This window comes from Salvia splendens, chromosome 3 (genome assembly GCF_004379255.2).
Source record: "Salvia splendens isolate huo1 chromosome 3, SspV2, whole genome shotgun sequence".
Lineage (NCBI taxonomy): Eukaryota > Viridiplantae > Streptophyta > Magnoliopsida > Lamiales > Lamiaceae > Salvia > Salvia splendens.
Genome location: NC_056034.1, coordinates 31,816,182 through 31,834,733, shown reverse-complemented (window position 1 = coordinate 31,834,733; position 18,552 = coordinate 31,816,182). Strand labels below are relative to the sequence as shown.

At 39.4% G+C, this 18,552-nt stretch overlaps 1 protein-coding gene across 3 annotated transcripts; it reads left to right on the top strand.

Moving 5' to 3' along the window:
* The first annotated feature begins 237 nt into the window (after positions 1 to 237).
* LOC121795676 (inner centromere protein-like) lies at positions 238 to 3,606 on the top strand. 3 transcript variants are annotated; one of them, XM_042194232.1, is made up of 2 exons: positions 238 to 1,072; positions 3,343 to 3,606. In XM_042194232.1, the coding sequence occupies exon 1, from the start codon at positions 349 to 351 to the stop codon at positions 1,069 to 1,071; it is 723 nt and encodes a 240-aa protein (XP_042050166.1). In that variant the 5' UTR covers positions 238 to 348; the 3' UTR covers position 1,072; positions 3,343 to 3,606. The 3 variants fall into 3 exon arrangements, with proteins under 3 accessions (XP_042050166.1, XP_042050165.1, XP_042050167.1); XM_042194231.1 differs by having other exon boundaries at positions 3,326 to 3,606; XM_042194233.1 differs by lacking the exon at positions 3,343 to 3,606 and adding an exon at positions 2,959 to 3,293.
* The last annotated feature ends 14,946 nt before the right edge of the window (positions 3,607 to 18,552 follow it).

Genomic DNA, 18,552 nt, shown 5'->3' with positions numbered 1-18,552 from the left:
GAACTCATTCTCTGTTAATAATAATTTTATTACTTTTTCTTTTTCTACCTCTCTCTTACTTTATAAATTGTGACGTATTAATCTCCGTCAAACTAAAATTTCATACTATTATCTAATTTATCTTGTGGACGAGGAAGTATTATTTTTAATTTTAATATTTTTGATACTATCTAATTTATCTAATTTATCTTGTTATTAGTGTCCTTTTTCTTTTTATTGCGGGATTTTAGAGCAATATCCAGAAAATTGATATAATCCCTTTCTTTATCTTAGTGCGAAATTCAACCAGAAACCCTAATTTGATTTGTTTATAGCAACGATTTTCCTTCCCAATTCCCTTGTGCGATCATGGGTGGTCACGGTGGATTGAACATCCTCCCGCAGAAGAAGTGGAATGTCTACAACTTCGATAATCGGGAGAAGGTTCGCCTCGACGAAGAAGCCGCCGCCAAGGAGGAACAGCTCAAGCGCGAGCAATCTCGCCGGCGCGACACCGAGCTTCGCCTCGAGAAGCTCCGTCAAGCTCGTGGCCTAGCCAGCCAACATCCAGCCGAAGCCGACGAAAAACCCTCTGTCGAAACTGCACCCGCTCCTGCCCCTGCTGCTGCTGCTGTATCTATTGCCGAGCCCTTGAATTCGGCGTCTGATTCAAAGCACATCAATTTGTTCGAAGGAATCAGGATTTTCGACCCGATCAAACCCGGTGATGAGAAGAAAAGTGAAAAGAGAAGCAGATTTGCGAGGGATGAAGATAAGAATAAGAGGATGAAGAAGGAGGAGGTTAGGGTTGTGGGGCCGGAAGATGAGAATCATAAATTTGGGTACGGAGTTGCTGGGAAAGGCGTGAAATTGCCATGGTATATGGCGAAGCGGGTTGTTGATGGGGACGACGATGATGATGAAGAACAGAGGCGTAAGGAGAAGAAGAGGAGCTCTGGTGGTGGTAAAAAAACAATTGAGGAGTTGAGGGAGGAGAGGCTGGATAGAGAGAGGAAGGAGAAGGAGAGAGAAAGGGCTTTGTTGATGATGAAGCATAAGAAAGATGGGGGTTTTTCTTCCCGGAGGAGATGAGGTAATTTCTTGGAAATTTGATTTAGCAAAGTATTGAATTTTCTACTTCAATTCTATTTCTCTGTTGACCATTTGAATGTCGGGATGAGGGTTTTCAGTAGCAAGATTTTAGATTCTGATTGGTGGAGATGCATTAAATAGAAAGCCTCATTTGTTAGTTCGTCTGCCGTTCTTGTTCATAAATCGCTCTATTTGTGATTGTATGACCATGGTATGATGAGTGAGAAAAAGGAATATATGACTTAAGGACCATGTTTATATGCCGAGTGATTGAGAAGCTTATATGCCATGGTGTTGATACATTGTGTAGCATAGTGTAGCTGGCATGATTTATCTGAACAACTCTAGTTGCAGATTGTTGGTGTCATATGGTAGGATTGATCAACAGATAACATTTGTTTAGGAACTTTCATGGACACTAAAACAAGTGGAATCAATTCATCTATACCTCTCTCTCTCTCTCTCTCAGATATTAGTAATGTTAAAAGAGTCGATCACTTTCTCATATAGTCCGTTCTCTAGTGTCAGATGTTTTGGCTTTTAGATCAAAACTAGAGGCTTTGCCCCTATGCCGAAAAATCTTCGTATTTTCTATACTGTGTATTTGCTGGTGCTATGTTTGGACTCTGTAAAGACTTTGCATTATGTAAATATTCAATCCTGGAGCAGTGTCTGGTGTTATTGTGTTATAGTTTTTGTGTTTTTATTTGCCTGTGAATTTTGTCTATGTGCTTTCGAGCCGAGCAGCATTTGTGTTGTAGCAGGTGATTGATTTCTTATTTAGGTTGCGCTTCTTATATATTTACATCAATTATTTATACTAGAATATTACTTTAGTTTATATACTGATAAGAGTAAAGGCACTTTGATGATAATTGGGAATAGGAGCAGGTGATAGAATGGAAAATGATAACTTCAATATATGAATAGAGTGCTCAGATGTGAACAACCTCTAAACCCAATTGGCACTTGCCAATTACAACTCAATTCAGGAAAAACCTCTAAACCCAATTGGCACTTGCCAATTACAACTCAATTCAGGAAAATAACGTGCTTAGCAATCTCCCAAAACCCTCCTTATATAGTAAGGATGAGTAATGGATGATAACTGACACAGACACGGAGTTAATGGAAAGTAACTGACTCTATAATGAGAAATGACTGATTCTATAACGGAAAGTAACTGACTCTATCATGCAATAATGGCAATAACTGACTATAGCCTTGCAATAGCTGCTGCACATCACTTGGCCACCTCCTGCATATCTTCATTCCAGTCAATGACGTTGCGATGACCCCGTTTGTAGACTTTCCACGTACTGCCTCCGTTATCATATACTTCCAAGGATTTCCACACTTCAAGTCATTCCTACAAGTGAATGCTTATTATTTTACAGAGATGCTGGTAATTTGGTTACAGATGTATACAATCTTACTTAAACGTAACAGCTCGAATCCCTTCAAAAATATTAGGGTAGATAAACTACCAGCTGCTTATAATTAATTTGGCTACTGTTAATTACTAAAGTTGGTTATTGGTTTATGTGCGTGTAACATGCAATCAATATCAGGCCAAAAGAGTATGGATGAAATATATGCTGCTTTATCCCTTTCATTAATCCATTACTCCCTCTATCCCACTCTAAGTGGAGCATTTCTTATATGACAAGGGATTTTTATGCAGTTTTGTTTTGTGAGTTGAGTGGATGGTGAATAAAGTAGAGATAATGATTTTTCCATTTTGGGGAATATGATAGAGAACAAGCTAATGATCTCCATTATCTCTTGAGATTATTTTCATATTATGGACATTGTTGAAAGATTACTTTAAATGTTGAGGATTTGATTCTTAGTTTATTTATATGTTGATTCACTTTCCTATATTAGAGTTCGTAGGATCCCTATAATTAGCTCCTCTTTAGAAGAGCTAGATATCTTGGAAAATAAAGTGTTTTAGCACGGGATCAACCACAAGCTGCTTCAAAAGGATTATCTTGGGCCTCTGTGGAGGATTGTTCTACTTTTGATATTAAATTCCAGTTCTTGTTTTACTTCCGCCTAAAAGTCCATTTCAAAATGTGTCAATTAGAGTGGGACATCCAAAAAAAGGAAAATGTGTCACCTACAATGGGACAGACGGAGGGATATTTAATTTCATTTTCTGTCTAATATCACACGGCACACTTTATTTTATTTCTAATAAAATGGTTTGTATTTACACATGATTGTTCTTTATACTAATACATAAGAGTAGTTGTCACAATCTCACAGATCAAGAATGAGCAGCACAGCTTGATTTGTCATGGCTTATTCGGGAAAGCAAGCTCTTCTATTTGCTGTGAATCTCTCTCTTCTTTTTCCAGTTCCAGGTTGTAAACTTTGCATGTTGCATGATCTAAGAGCATACACTTTTTCCAATATACACTTTGAGAGTGAGTGATAAACACACTTCTAAACACTTTTGAGCGCATGTACTTCAAGGTGATCAACGAGCTAGTAATGAAAATGCACTAATAAGCTTTGCTTGATTTGATTTGTATTCTTGTCAAACTCTTTATTTCTTGTTACAATTTTTTAGGCAACTATGAAGTCTAGTTCTTAGCATCCGTGCTTCTTTATTAGTTTTTTCTCATATTTTGTTTGAGGACAAACAAATAATAAAGTTTGGGGGAGTTGACAAACACGGATTTTGCATGTTTTTAAGGCTAGATCTGACTCGTATTAAATATCAGTCATGCAAATTATATTCACTCTTACTTTATTTATCATCTATTAAACATACTACTCTTAATCCCCATGCCAAAAAGAAGTGTCTTATTAACAAGGAATGGAGGAAGTAGCTTATACGTTGATTGGCATGAAGAAACAAATAAATAAATCATTCTAAAAAAAACCGACTAAATTAAGTTGGGACGTAAGGAATATTTGTTAAAATTGTGATATGATGTAATGAGTTACTGTTATGTGCATTATAAAATGAAAGTTTGTCGAAGATTTTAAAGACGTAATTTAAGGGTGCATTAATTACGGAAGTAATAAAATTTACTTCGAACTTTTATGTGCACCAAAAGCATATATAAGCACTAGAGCATGCATAACGGTGGACTGACGGCGTCCGTGCCGCAGGCAAGAGCGAGGTCTGCCGCCGCTGCGCTCGCGCCGCTGGCACGGCGCTGCTCGCTGTATCGAGCACGTCCGTGCCAGCGAGCAGGCGACATGGCGAGCAGCGATTGGGCAACGGCATAGCCGTTGCCTTTGAATTTTTTTATTAAAAATCGGTTTTTAATTAAAAAAACCGATTAAAAATAAAAAAAAATATTTTTTCACTTCCCAAAAAAAATATATCCGTTTTTTACCTTTTTTTCCACTTTTTAATTTTTTTTATTTTTTCCCCCCAAAAATACACATTTTCATCTATAAAATACCTCACTTTCACATCCAAAAATTCGCACCAAACTATACAAATCTCATCTTCATTCTCCCATATGCATTCTCATCCTCATTCTCCCATATCCATTCTCATCTTCATTCTCTCATATCCATTCTCAATCTTTCTTCCACTCCTACATCATAACAATGTCCGGCCAAGGCGATGACCCCCCGCCCTCCCACGGTTGGAACCCCAAATGGTTCGGTTCACAACCGTTTCCTAGTCCGGAAACGGAATATTCGGCCCCTCCTCAAACCCAAAGTTCGGGTGTTCGGGTGGCTACCAGCCATACCCAATCGACGACCAAGGTGCCCCCGAAGGGCGATACGGGTGGACACCGGAGCTTAGGCCGACCGCCCCCTCCCAAACTCTGACTCCTCCTACTCGTGGTATCCACACACCGTACACTACGGCGGAGATGGATAAATTGTTCACGGCGTACTTGGAAATCTCCGAAGATCCGGTGGTTGGCACGAACCAATCCGGCAATCACTTTTGGTGGCGCATCGCTCGCCGGTACAATAAAAATCGGCCGCCGGGAACGGTCAAGCGCAACGAGAGTATGGTGCGCAACTCCATCTTCCTAGCCAACGATGAAATTGGCAGGTTTAGTGGCTATTTCCTCCAGGAAGAGCGGAATGCCAGGAGCGGCCGTTCAAGTACAAGCCGTTCAAGTACCTCAACGTTTGGCAGGAGACACGGACGCACCCGAAGTATATGGGAGGCGTAACATCCTCCTCTAGTGGCTCCTCCAAACGGTCAAGGTCGGTATCCCTATCCGACGCCGGCTCCGAAGAAGTGGCTAGCCAACTCGCCGGAGCTAACTTGGGTAGCCCCGGCGCCGGCCCGAGCAGTTCCCAACGCCGACCGCAAGGAAGGAAGAAGGCGGCGGCCAACCGCCGTCGAGCCGTGGCTGCAACCGCCGATGCTCCAGTTCCCGTTCCATATGCACCACCTCCACCCCCCCACCAACTCGTTGTGACAGCTTATGGCCCAACTCAATATGGCCGATAGGTCCACTATGACCCCCTCGCAACTTCGATTGCACGAGGCCATGATATTAGGCTTCCAAAGACAATTGGGGGTAGTGCCGCCGGATGAGTAGTCGTCCACGGGGTATTTTTAGCTTTTAATTATGTAATTTTTAATTTTTAGGAGTTTAATTAAGTAATTTTTAATTTTTAGTATTTTAATTATGTAATTTTTAAGTTTTAGGATTTTAATTATGTCTTTTTTATTTTATTTGTAATTTGTAATATTTATTGTGGTTTTTTAATGAATTTTAATATTATGGAAATGTTTTTGTTTAATTGAATTTTAAATTGAATTGTGCTCGTCCTTGCAGAAGAGTACAGCTGTGGGTGTTGTGCTCTTGCCAGAGAGCAAGCAGAAAAAGTGGGGTCGGGCCCACAACCGTGCTCGCTAGCAAGAGCTCAGTCGTGGATGCTCAGGTAAAATTTGTTACTAAAAAAATGAAGCATATACACGTTCAATTGGTTTTACTATAATGACTTCACTTCTAGAAAATTTTGTGGTAGTGCAAAGTATTATAAAACGTTTGGACGGAGAACATGAATTCGAATTCGAATTCGTTGATTAGATGATTTATTGTTTTTAATATAAATCATGCATTGTTCCATAATATTCCCTTTATCATTATATGAAAACATATGTACTATGATACACATTGATACATTATTGCCACTCTGCAGACAGGACTCATGATCACAAAAAATAATTCCACAATTTATGAGGTCTGCAAATATGCAGTACACTTCAACCCCATTTCCATTGGTAGGTTTGCATTTATTTTTCAATCAATGACTCAGAGAATACCACACATCCATTAATCAAGACAACCTGCCTATAAAGACGTCAAATGCACATTTTGTACATTGCAGTTGTAATTTAACAAAGTGTAAAATAGTCTTAATCATAAATAATAACAAATATTAGAATTGAAATAAAGATTACAGAACTCCCACACAAAGTAGGGAAAAAAATTCAACCCCTACACTGAGAGAGAGGGACGAAAATTGCAAAGAAAAAGTTATCTATGTCTCTCATTTATTCTCCTATTTATATTAATTTACATATTAGATGTCTCTCATTTATTCTCCTACTTATATTAATTTACATATTAGGCTCAGTTAGGAATCTATAGAGGTTTTTGAAAAGCTCTGTGATGGCTCTGAGATAATTCTTTTAAATAAGCACTCAAGGTTCACATATAAATTTAAAACATGTAGAGCATGCGCAACTTGATCAGACAATAGACGGTTCAAGCTGGATGACAACTACTGGTCGTTGGATGTGTGAACAGAGAAACTCAGGGATTTTAAGACCTTAACCCACAATACTACAAACTAGTAAAGGGAAGTAAGGGTCGAATCCCACATGGACAAATGCGAGTGGAGTTGGGATTGAGACATTTGGGAGGTTTGGCTGCGGCCACGCTTTAAGTGGGTTAAGTTTTAAACTAAGGGAAGAGAACTGATCAGTTAACTAAACTAAATTGATCAAGCTAGACTAGAGACATCATAAGTAGAGAAATGTGACTTGATCAACTAAGCTAAGAACGAAAAAGTAAAAAGTAACTTGGGACCACTGGCACAAAACAAGCGTACTACGAAAAAGCTGTAAACACCGAAAAGGTGACAGAGACTGCGATCCTAACATACTACCACTTTCTTCTTCGCTAAGCAGCTAAATGAAAACAGCGAAAGCAGATCTAAACAGAGCAACAAACATGAAAATAGAAATCAGACAAAACAAACACAGATCCATATGAAATCAACGTAAAGAACGCAGATCTAAAGTTTCTAATCTATTCTCATGCAAGTTGATGAACTGAAATATAAATCTATCTACGAGAAAGCATAAACAAAGCAGAACTAAAGGAAATAAAAGCAATCAAAACAGAGAACATCAAATCTAAAATAACTTGAACTAAAAACTCCATTTCATAAACGATCTTCGGTAAAAAAAAGGCAACGAAAATAGAATTCCAAAACATGATGTAAAGATCGATTAACAACTGAAAGAAAACTAGAGTAGCAACTAGAAGAAAAACATGAAAAACCACTAAGCTACTGAAAGCGATGAACTAAAAACAGAATAGAAATTGTTTTAACCCTCGGGGTGCAACAAAAACTCAAACTACGAAAGCTTCTACGCAGATCCGGGTCCCTCCATCCTTGACGAGGAAGAAGAGATGAGCACTGAGGTGGAAACGACGACTCCTGCTGCAGCTAGCTAACTTCCTACTCCATACTTAGAAACTAAAGTGAAAATGAGGTGACTGAAGGTGATGATGGTGTCGAACTCCCTCTTGTGTGCACTCTCTCCATATTTATAGGACAATGTTGGGCTCAAATCCCTAGAGCAAGCCCATCCTATCTTGACATTTATGCCCTTGAGATGAAATCTTTTCTTCTCTCTCCTCTGACTCATCACTTCTTATTGTGAACTCCACTTATTAACTTGTCGGCTAGGCAGACTTCACAAGTGATCAACTTAGCTTCACTTCTGGTCAATTTTTCGCTCTTTTCCCGAGTTGATCAAGTTGATCCTGCACTTGCCGCTTCTGCACTTTATAGCCCCTGCACATCAATTTCACCATTCTTTTCAAACATTATCAGCCATGTTAGTGTAATAAACCCTATAAAACCATGCTTGTAATGAGCCCTATCAAATTGCTCACACTTAAACCATTCTTGTCATTAAGTATGAAAGAACAACAAGAAAAGGGCAAGTGACATGCATGGGTCCCTGACCAACTCCTAAAAACAAACAGACTCACATATATTCACATAACTGACTCAAAAATAACATTTAAGACAAAAATTACTTCTCCATGTTTGAAACTGGCTCACTTCCGGCAATATTCCCTACAAGCTTAAGGTCATTCCAAATATTTTGCAGTCTCAAATTCCTCCCCCCTTTTGTTCAGTCTGACCAGCCTATCAGTTCGTCAAGATAGCCCCTACTCTAGCCAACTGTTGGATTCACTCGGTCACCCATTTCTCACCAGAGATGTTAGGACCATTCTCTCATTCATTTTGTCATACCACTGATGTTTGAGTTCCATAGGCACAGACTAGTTCCTTAAGGTCTTTCATTAAGGTTTTAATGGGGCCAGGGGTTATGACGTAGGTAGGTAGGGTCCTATGGGTCCTAAGTTCATAAAATCATGAAAAGTGATTAAGGACATGTGAGCTCAGGAACAAAAGTAAAGTAGCCTCCCTATTAAATCTTCAAAACTTCCCTTGGCCATTTTGGTCTTATTCCTCTATTCTTTCTACTGCAGGGTTAGGTTAAATCATTTTCTGCCCTGCCTCTAAACTAAAGTTTTTTTAATTTATTTTTAATTTTTATTATTTATTATTTATTATTTTTTTCAGGGTCAGGTTACATTTTCTCCTTTCCTTTACCTGACTGTTTCTTTTTTTTTTTCTGGGTCACTTTATACGTGCTGCCCTTTTTTTCTTTCATTCTATCTTGACTATAACTCTTTCTTTCTTGTCCCTTTTACCCCAAATTAGTTAGCTGCTTCATTCTATCCCCTTACTCACATGGAATGGAGGCTCGTGGTTTCAACAGAAGCTGAATTCATAATGCAGGCTCAAATTGGGTAACTAAGGGGTGCTCTTACAATGAGGCGGGTTCTTCTGGTTCGAAAAAAAAGAGGCTCAACTGGTTATTTCCTATTGCCTTTAGTCCTCACTAGCCTATGTCATTTCCCTCTCAACGTCAAGTGGTAGCCGCTCTATTTTTTTCTATTTAGTAGAAAGTGTTCTACTCTGGCTTATAACTCACTTTTAGAGGGCTTCACAGTTGGCTAAAAATCTGGGCTTTTCCATCGTTCTTACTTCGTCCAGGCTAACTTCGACTTATTTTCAAGAAAGAGCGGTCTCACAATTCAACATGCATTTTTCTTCTTCATTCACTCTCACTAAGGGTTTTATGCCTTCTATTTTTGCCAGCTCATTCATGGTTTCCTAGTACAACTTGGACAAGCACATAAAGACTGATTTGGCATGCTTCGCTCAAATGCCTTACTATCCTACCAACTGACCTATCAACTGATCAAGTTATGATTTGACATGCTTCGTTTAGTTAACTCAGATGATTTAACAGGTAGAAAAGGCAAACATAGATAAGTCAAGTCATGCTTTAGGTCCAAATACTCCACACTACTCCCCCCTCTCACTTTATTGTAGCTTGCCCTCAAGCTAGCCTGATAAAGTTGAAAAGAGGAGTAAGTGCTGCAATAACAAACACTCTAAAAACCAAAAACCCTATTATCAGATAAAAACTTCTTACACTTAGACCGAGCAATGGGTTAAGTGTGAGAATTAAGCACACTGAACACAGAAAATATATAAACAAAGTTCTCACACTTAGACTGGATGCCAGGTTAAGTGTGAGGAAGACAAACTGATAGTAATATATACAAAAACTAAAAACACAAACTTAAATTACTTGGTCATTGGGGGGGGGGTTATCTCCTTGGCTGATCCCTTCTAGAGTTAACCGTTCTTGGGTGGGGATCATCTCTTCCAGTCGGTCGCCTGCTGCCTGCACCTTGGCCTTCATGTTGGGGGCTCTCTGCATCGGCGGGATTAACTCTCTAGGCTTCAGAGACACCATCTCTCGCACCACAAAGAGTGATGTCCTAACATCCTCATTATGTTTCATCTGTATCTCCGCCTGGGATGTTAGCAGTTGTGTCTGGGCCTCGGAGCTTAGGGCTATTCTCTCAGTACTCAGGGCTATCCTCTCAACAACCCCCCCATTCTGGCTCTCCAGTCATCTAGGTGTCCCACCAGCTCCACAAGGTTGGCATGTCCAGGGGACACCTCAGGTGCAGCGGATGTGGAAGGCATGTATAGCAGCTTTGGCTCGTGATCGCTGAGTGGACGTGGCTGCTTCGATCCTTTCCCTTGTCTCTCTTTCCGTCTCAGTCACAACCACCTCGATCTATTTCTTCTTAGATTTCTTCTTGGCAGCCCCCACCGGTTGTGAACTTGGCTTAGTCGCTTCATAGAATTGAAGTACACCATCCTTCTGCTCAAGGACACCTACATTTGTGAGGAACTGTGTACCAAACAACTCCGGTTAGGGGTAGTAGGTCATCCTGTGTATCCTTTCTACGATGGTCACTTCTACACAGTTCTTGAAGATGGCCCCTAGAATATGACAGCCATTCAGGTTCCGGACGGCTCTGCTGGAGATCGACTGACATGTGCGGGCGAGCCAATATCCTAAGTGCACCTTGGTCTTCTTCATCATACACCACATGAAGTATAATTCAGGTTCTGTGAGGGAGGCGATGGTGTTGGCTTGGCCTAACAGATTTGCGCCCATAAAGACTTGGGCTAGACGGAGGATAGGATTCCTGATACAATCAGCTGTGGAGGTTGTTGGTTGATACGCCTTACTGCCCCTTGGAACCATTTCTGCCCAGGCGGCTTGCTCGTTGAATTCTGGAATGTCCTTTGGAGGACTAATGTCTCTCCCAAATCATTCAATCTCTAGGTCCGAAGTGTACAAGCCAAGTATTACCGACCACTCCCTGATGCTCATCCTCATTTCCCTCATAAATAACCTGAAGCTGATAGACTCGGCTCCTACGTCAATTGAGTATGTGAAGCGGAATGACGTGAAGAACTCCTGAGCCAACTCTATTGGCATCCTTGCTGAGCTCGGAACTAAAATCCAGTCGAATCCAATCCCCGTGATATACTCCATGAATTCTTCTACTACTTCCAGCTCTTCCAAGGCCTCTTGGTTCAATCATCTTCCAAACCTTACTTTCTTGCCTCGCCCGATCCTGGCTCCACATTCCTTCGTTAACTGGGGGTCGTCGAATGTGATCATTCGTCCGAGCAGGTCATTGTCCAGACGGACTTGCATCTTTTCAAATTGTATTATGGCCATTTCTGGCCTCTGCTCGGACTCACTCCTCGCCCCATCATTCCTTCGTTTCGATCGGCGCTCCATCCTCAACGCCTCTTCTTCCTCGTTATCATCTTCATCCTCAATCCTATGTCTTCCCTCTTGGATCACTAGAGTTGATGAAGCCTGTCGTGGCTTCTTGTTCACTGGGGCAGCGATGACTTTCCCCGTTTCTTTTTCTCTCCCTTCTTTCTCTATCGCTGTCCTCCATTTCAGCAGGTGGGGCAGGCTGTCCAGAGCTAGGCAGTGCATCCACTAGTGTGAAGACGACATCTTTTTTTTTCATTTGTCAGCAAGCCATTTGGGCTTCAGATTTACCATTGGGCGAGGGAGGGGCATTACATTCCAGATGAGAAAAAGTGGGAGAAATACATATGGGGGAAATGTCTGAAGCACATGGGTTTGATCCAGATAGATTCAGTTACTTCGATTTAGTAGAGGAACTGAACAAACTAGGTTTTGATAGCTAGACCAGACTTAGCTTCAAGAAAAAATGGGAGTGGATAAAATTGATATAAAAGGTGATGTGGATGTATGCATTTGCTGTCTTTTCTAAGCTCGGTTAGAATTCAAGTCTGTGATGTTTTTATTTTTGGTGGAAAGAGGGTGGTCTTGAATAAATTTTTGAAGATAAATCTATTATTGGGGAGAGGGTGTAGCTGAGAATATGGGTTCTGAAGCTGTAAAGCATCGTGTGGCTGAGTTTAAGTCAGTGAGAAAGAGCAAGATTGAGTCTGTGAGTAAGAGTAAGTTTATCACAAAGAGTACAAAGGAAACAACTTCGAAGAATGACAAATTCAAAACAGTTGAAAGTCAGAAGAGTGTAGAAAAAAGTGTAAAGAAAAGTTGTTCCAATCTTCCCAAAAGTCAATAGTTGAAAGTGTGGGTAAGTGTGTGAGGGACTGTGTGCATAAGAGAGTGGGAGGTGGGAAATCTGCAGGTAATCCAGCTCCCAACCTTTGGCAGCCAACCGAAGGAGGAATCCAGTCATGTCATTTCCATTTCAGCCGACGTTGCCAACCAAGTAGTAGCAGTTCCACCGTTCAGAAGAAGAAACTTCCCGTTTACTAGCTTTATTTTTACATTTCTAGATTACTTCTCTTGTTAAAGCATAGCTTTCCAGATCTCGTAGCTAAGACTTGATGTTGCACCTATTTCCGTGTTGAATCTTTGTGTTTCTTGTTCTTGCAATCGTGAATCCTTTTCGATTTAAGTCTTGATGCTTTGTTTAGTTTATGTTGAGTCGATCTTAGTTTAGATTTACTTTTTTATTTTGTTTACGCCTAGTTACAAGTAGACCTACTGTTTCCTTACCTGTTTGCATGTTTTAATCGATCACATTGCATGAATTCAAGTAGATTTGTTGAGATAGTACATTTCTGTTGGTCAGTTTGCATAGATCTAAGCCTTTCCGCTCTTATTTTCTAGTTAGATCTTGCTTGCCGATGTGTTCTAACTTTGAGATTCAACCATGGATGTTGTTTAGTTTTGTTCGTTTAGCTTGGTAAAGAAGATAATGTCCAAATCACATCTGGGCCAAATATATGCTTTATTGCTTTTAGAACTTTCTGATTTTCAGCTTTTCAGCATTAGGTAGTTGGTTAAGATTAGTGGTCGCCCGTTGCTTTTACCTTTTGTCTAGCCTAAATTTAGTAAGTTTCAATCTGCCGCTTTTTATTGGAGGTGCACAAGTAGTTAACGTATTTTTGCACAACATTTCATGTTATGGTACAGTTTGAGTCACACCCAGTTTAGACTTAGTATTTTGTTTACATTACAGATTACCCCTAGGTAATATCAACCCCATAAAGCCTGGTAGCAAACCAACCCAGTCAAGATGTCATCGCAGTCATACACGTCCTCTCCATATCTGTGGGATCGATCCTTACTCCGCTATACTAGCCAGTAGAAGTGGGTTGAGGTTTTGATACCAAGTTTAGGCTCAGAATCAACGACAAGACTAGGTCTAGGTATCCTCCTGGACAAGTTATGCACAACACGTACACAATCTGAACCATGTTAAAACCTGCGCTGTCAATGAACTTCCTGAACTATTAAAACAAACTTGAACCCTAAGACAACTTGACTGCATTCGTGCAAATAGAAAAATTGCACATTCAAAATCGGGATTTAAATCGCACAATCAACCATGAAATAGAGGACATTCAAACCAGTTAATTCAATCCAAAAAACGAACTTGAACCCTAAAACCAACACATTCAATCATATTCGAGAAAATAGACAAATCGCAAATTCAAATTGAAATTTCGCAAATTCAAATCGGGATTGAAATTGCACATTCAAACCACAAAATTGAAGTCACACCAAATTTCGCAAATGCAAATTCGCAATTTTTTTATGGATTTTAGCAAATTTTATCTATTGATTTGGAAATTTAAATCTAATTTAATGATTAATGCATAAAACAACATCGTTTTAGTTGTAGAAAACGACGTCGTTTTATGAACTTCCGGTGATATCCATGTCCACTTTCAGGCATGCCACGTACGCTAGTTTTTAACTGGAAAACTACGAGGTCGGGTCAAATGAGAAATACTAGCAGCCCGGAAAAGTTCATGACATTATAAGCCAATTTTTTAATTCGTGGGAAAAACTAAAATTTAGCAAAAAAATTGTGAATTTTAAGACAGTTTGCCCATTATTTTAAAGTTTTATGACCGTTTTCTTAAAAAAATTATTATCCAATTATCCTAAACTCTTTTATAAATACCTCATTCATCACATAAAATTATGTGTTCTTTCCATTTTCGTCCGTTTATGTGCATTCCATTTTTGGAAAGATATCAATTTAATTATGTAGATACCACTATCCACTAACACTACTTTAACTACCATTTTCCCCTTCTCTGTTACTTTACCATACTATTCTCCTTCTCTCTCATTCTTTATTAATTTTGTCTTAATTCTCGGGTCATACTCATTGCCCATATTTTTATGGGACGGAGGGAGTATAAAATATTTGAATATTATTTATAAAATAATATTTCATCTCACTTTAAATTAAATTTGTTTGAAAAAAATAAAATTGAAATGAAATAGTGGGATCTGTGAATAGTTAAGAGATTAGATGGATTAGAGACTGAGGGTTGTATCATTGTATGTGTTATCTCTTTAGGTAGAGATGTAATAAAACGTGGTGTGGGGTCCATGAATAATGTGGAAATAAGAAGAATTACAAATAAATGAAAATAGGATTGTGGATGCTCCTGAAGTATATTATTAAGATATCAAATCTTATAACATTTTAACAAACCAAAATGTATCAACCTTAAAGTAATTGCATATATGTCACGACCGCCCTACTAGGGTATAATAAATGTGGCGATCGCGACTTAAACAAACTTAAATATAACAAGGAAAATAGGCTAGGGTTTATCAAAAAGGTTTGACCAACATATTAAATGAGTAATTAAGTATAAAACAAGATGAACACTCGGGTTTAAATAATGAGTTGGGCCGAAAATTAATATTCAAGGAAAAGATTAAGAGTTTGACATTATCCAACAAGACTTTAAAAATCCAATAACCGAACAAATTCAAGTTCAAGCCCAATAGCTAATAAGTAAAATAAATATCGCAGTGGAAACGACCAAGAGAAAGAGTGAAGTCATGTGTGAAGACACGACGACACTCGGAGTTTCAAGACAATACTGTCAATTTGTTTAGTTTGCTCAACACCGCCAACCGCTCGTCGCCGCTAAACCTGCACATAAGGAGAACACATGCAGGACTGAGTACTTATAAAAATACTCAGTGGACTTATCCCAAAAACATTTTTATAAAAAAAATTGTTATTTATCATGCCATACGTAAGTAACCATCGGGATTTAGCTTTAGAAAGGCCCGAGGCACTCAAAATCATTTCTCATTGTAAAAGTCGACTGATCAGTCATTTTCCCATAGATGTTAGCCATATCTGCCAATACATGACAAGGAATGCGGCCGCAAACCAGGTCAATAGACCGGCTAGCCCGTACGCTAGCACACGATCTACCACAGGTGTACACTAATCCAAGTAGGGTTTGCGGCCCTACGAGGATCCGAATTCGATTTAAATAATAGTGGCAAAAGCCACATCAGATAGGCATGTTAAAACAAATCACGGCATGATAAACATAGTGATTTCCATCGATAAAGTAATTAGGACATGGTCCGTAGTTAAAAGAAAGCCCACCTCGACCGTTTAGACCTTAAGTACTTCTTTCCCTTTGTTATCACGCTTCGTGCACGAGTTATCACCTTTGATAATAGCATGTATCACCAATCAGTCACAAACATTGACTCATAATTATGCATGTCCCCACGTTTTTCCTTTATCCCCATCGACAAAAGGAAACACACCATAGCATACATCCTTGAATAACACATCACTTCATCATAGAGTGGTTATTAAGCATTTATATAAATCATGTATATCATTTCACATAACAACATAGTTGCTTTTGTAAAGATAGAAATCTGACAGCACTGCGACATCATTTTGTAAAAATCATTAAAAATTCACACGTTGGGGCTAAAATTTTACCACACTGCAGTAGACTCATCAAATAACTTCCAGTTTAAAAATCACGTCAAAATAACCTTTTTAGTTCGGTCGAATTGAAAGCGTAACCTACTAGTCGGGAAAACATTTTAGGGCAGAACTGCGCAGTTAACTTCAAAAATTCACCAAAACTTCATCTTTTGTCCAAATAGATTGCAATTCATACACAACACAGAAGACACCATGGCGTTTACTCAGAAAAAAGAATCGGACAAAAAGGAGTTAATTTGGTCAGTTAAAAATGCGTCGGAACCTACTGTCCGAACTCACAGTTTTTCATGTTTCAAAATTTTAATTAGGGTTCTATCCCCATTCATTCAAACACAACCTTTTCATGCTTCTAACACACACATTAAAAGAGCCTTCACACTCATGGTTGCATATAATCACACATCATTCACCAATGATTTATTTAGACTTCACGAAATTGCATTCAAAATGCATACACACATACAAACACAAGTTTCCCCATCGATTAAACCCTTAGATTTGAAATCCCTACACTCACTAGATGCATGAGGGAAACAAAAGAAAAGTTGGGATGGAGAGGATGAAGAATAGAGGTTTGATTGTACCTTCTTTGATTAAAATGATCGGTAGAACAAATCCCGATTCTTCAACAACTCTTGGCAAGAATGGAAGAGTGGAGTAGAAGAACAAGTGGAGAGGATTGGAGAGGGGAGATGGGCGTGTGGAGGGAGAGAGAGACGTGAGTTTTGGAGGGATTAGGAAGATTTGGAGAATTAATTGCATGAATATTTGAAAGAGATTAGGGGAGATTTGGGGGAGGGAATTAACGTGAATTTGGGGAGGAGTAAGGTGAGATTTTCGAAAATCATGGCTAATTAATTAGCCTATGATTTTATTTGGTATTTCACGGAGTAGAATAAAATAATACGGAGCAGAAAAATTAATAACAAATCCTCCCACAATATGGATATAGGCGTGTGATTTTAGCCCCTCCCACAAGGAAAATTTTACAAATCTCTAATGGAATTAATTAGGCAAGATTGGCTAGAATATTTATTATTTATTCATGGAAAGAAATAAGTAAGGAATCAATTATATAATAATTAATTCCTCCTCTCCCAAAAATTAGGAGATTTCGAAAATCTCCATGGACAGGTCATAGGGGTCGAAATTTCCATGGAGGAAATAAAGAATAATTGGCTTTGGATTTAATTTGGATAATTATCCCAAGCAATTAATTAAATCCAGGAAAAATAGAATTTCTCTCCAACAATTCATAGTGGTCAAAAATTCTAAATAAAAAGGCAAGATGAAAATTGATGATTCTATTTAAATCTCACTCCCCGAAATAAAATATAATTTACGGCAATATATTTCATTCCCCATCAACTAATTAAGGCCACGTCATCAATCAACGGATTTGACTCGGTCAAATCAAAATTAGGTCACCAACGCAAATACATAACAATTCGTCATTTAATTGCGGCAATCAAAGTAATTAATGCAAACGTCTTAGGGTTCGAAAAGTGGGGCGTTACATCCTACCACTCTTAAAAGAAATTTCGTCCCAAAATTTGGTACTCTCATGGGAAGAGTTCTGGGTACAGTTCCATCATCTTGTCCTCAAGCTCCCACGTGGCTTCTTCGTGCCCGTGGTTTCGCCAAAGTACCTTCACGTAAGCAACCGGTTTATTTCTCACGTTTTGGACCTTTCGGTCTAAAGTCATTTGGGGTCTCTCCTCGTAGCTCAAGTCCGGGTTCAATGCAACTTCTTTGTAGTAAAACACGTGCTTTGGGTCAAACACGTATTTCCACAACTGTGACACATGAAAGACATTGTGCACGTTTCCAAGGCTTGGAGGTAGCGCCAGTCGGTACGCAACAGGACCCACTCTTTCGAGGATTTCATAAGGCCGAATAAATCGCGGTTTCAATTTTCCCTAGACACCAAAACGCGTTATCTCTTTCGACGGGGATACCTTGAGAAAGACCTTGTCGTCCGCTTGATATTACAAGTCAGTTCGTCGGACATCCGCGTATGACTTTTGTCTGTCCTGAGCTTCTTTGATCTTTTCACGAACTTGTCGAACAATTTTAATCGTTTCTTTAATTGCATCAGGTCCAAGTACTCTTCGTTCTCCAACATCGTCCCAAAAGATCGGCGATCTACACTTTCTTCCATACAAGGCTTCGTACGGCGCCATGTTTATCGTTGCCTGGAAACTGTTGATGTAGGCAAACTCAATTAGTGGTAGTGCGGACTCCCAACTTCCTCCTCGGTCTAACACCATGACTCTCAACATATCCTCGAGGGTTTGGATCGTTCTTTCGGATTGTCCGTCCGTCTGCGCGTGAAATGCTGTGCTGAAGTTCAGTCGAGTGCCTAGCTCACGTTGTAGGCTGATCCAAAATCTTGATGTGAATTTCGGGTCACGGTCAGACGTGATCGTCACTGGGACTCCACACAGTCGCACTATTTCCTGTATGTAGATCTGAGCTAGCTTGCTCGATCCATGCGTTACGGGAATCGGTAGGTGAGTCGGTCTATAATTACCCA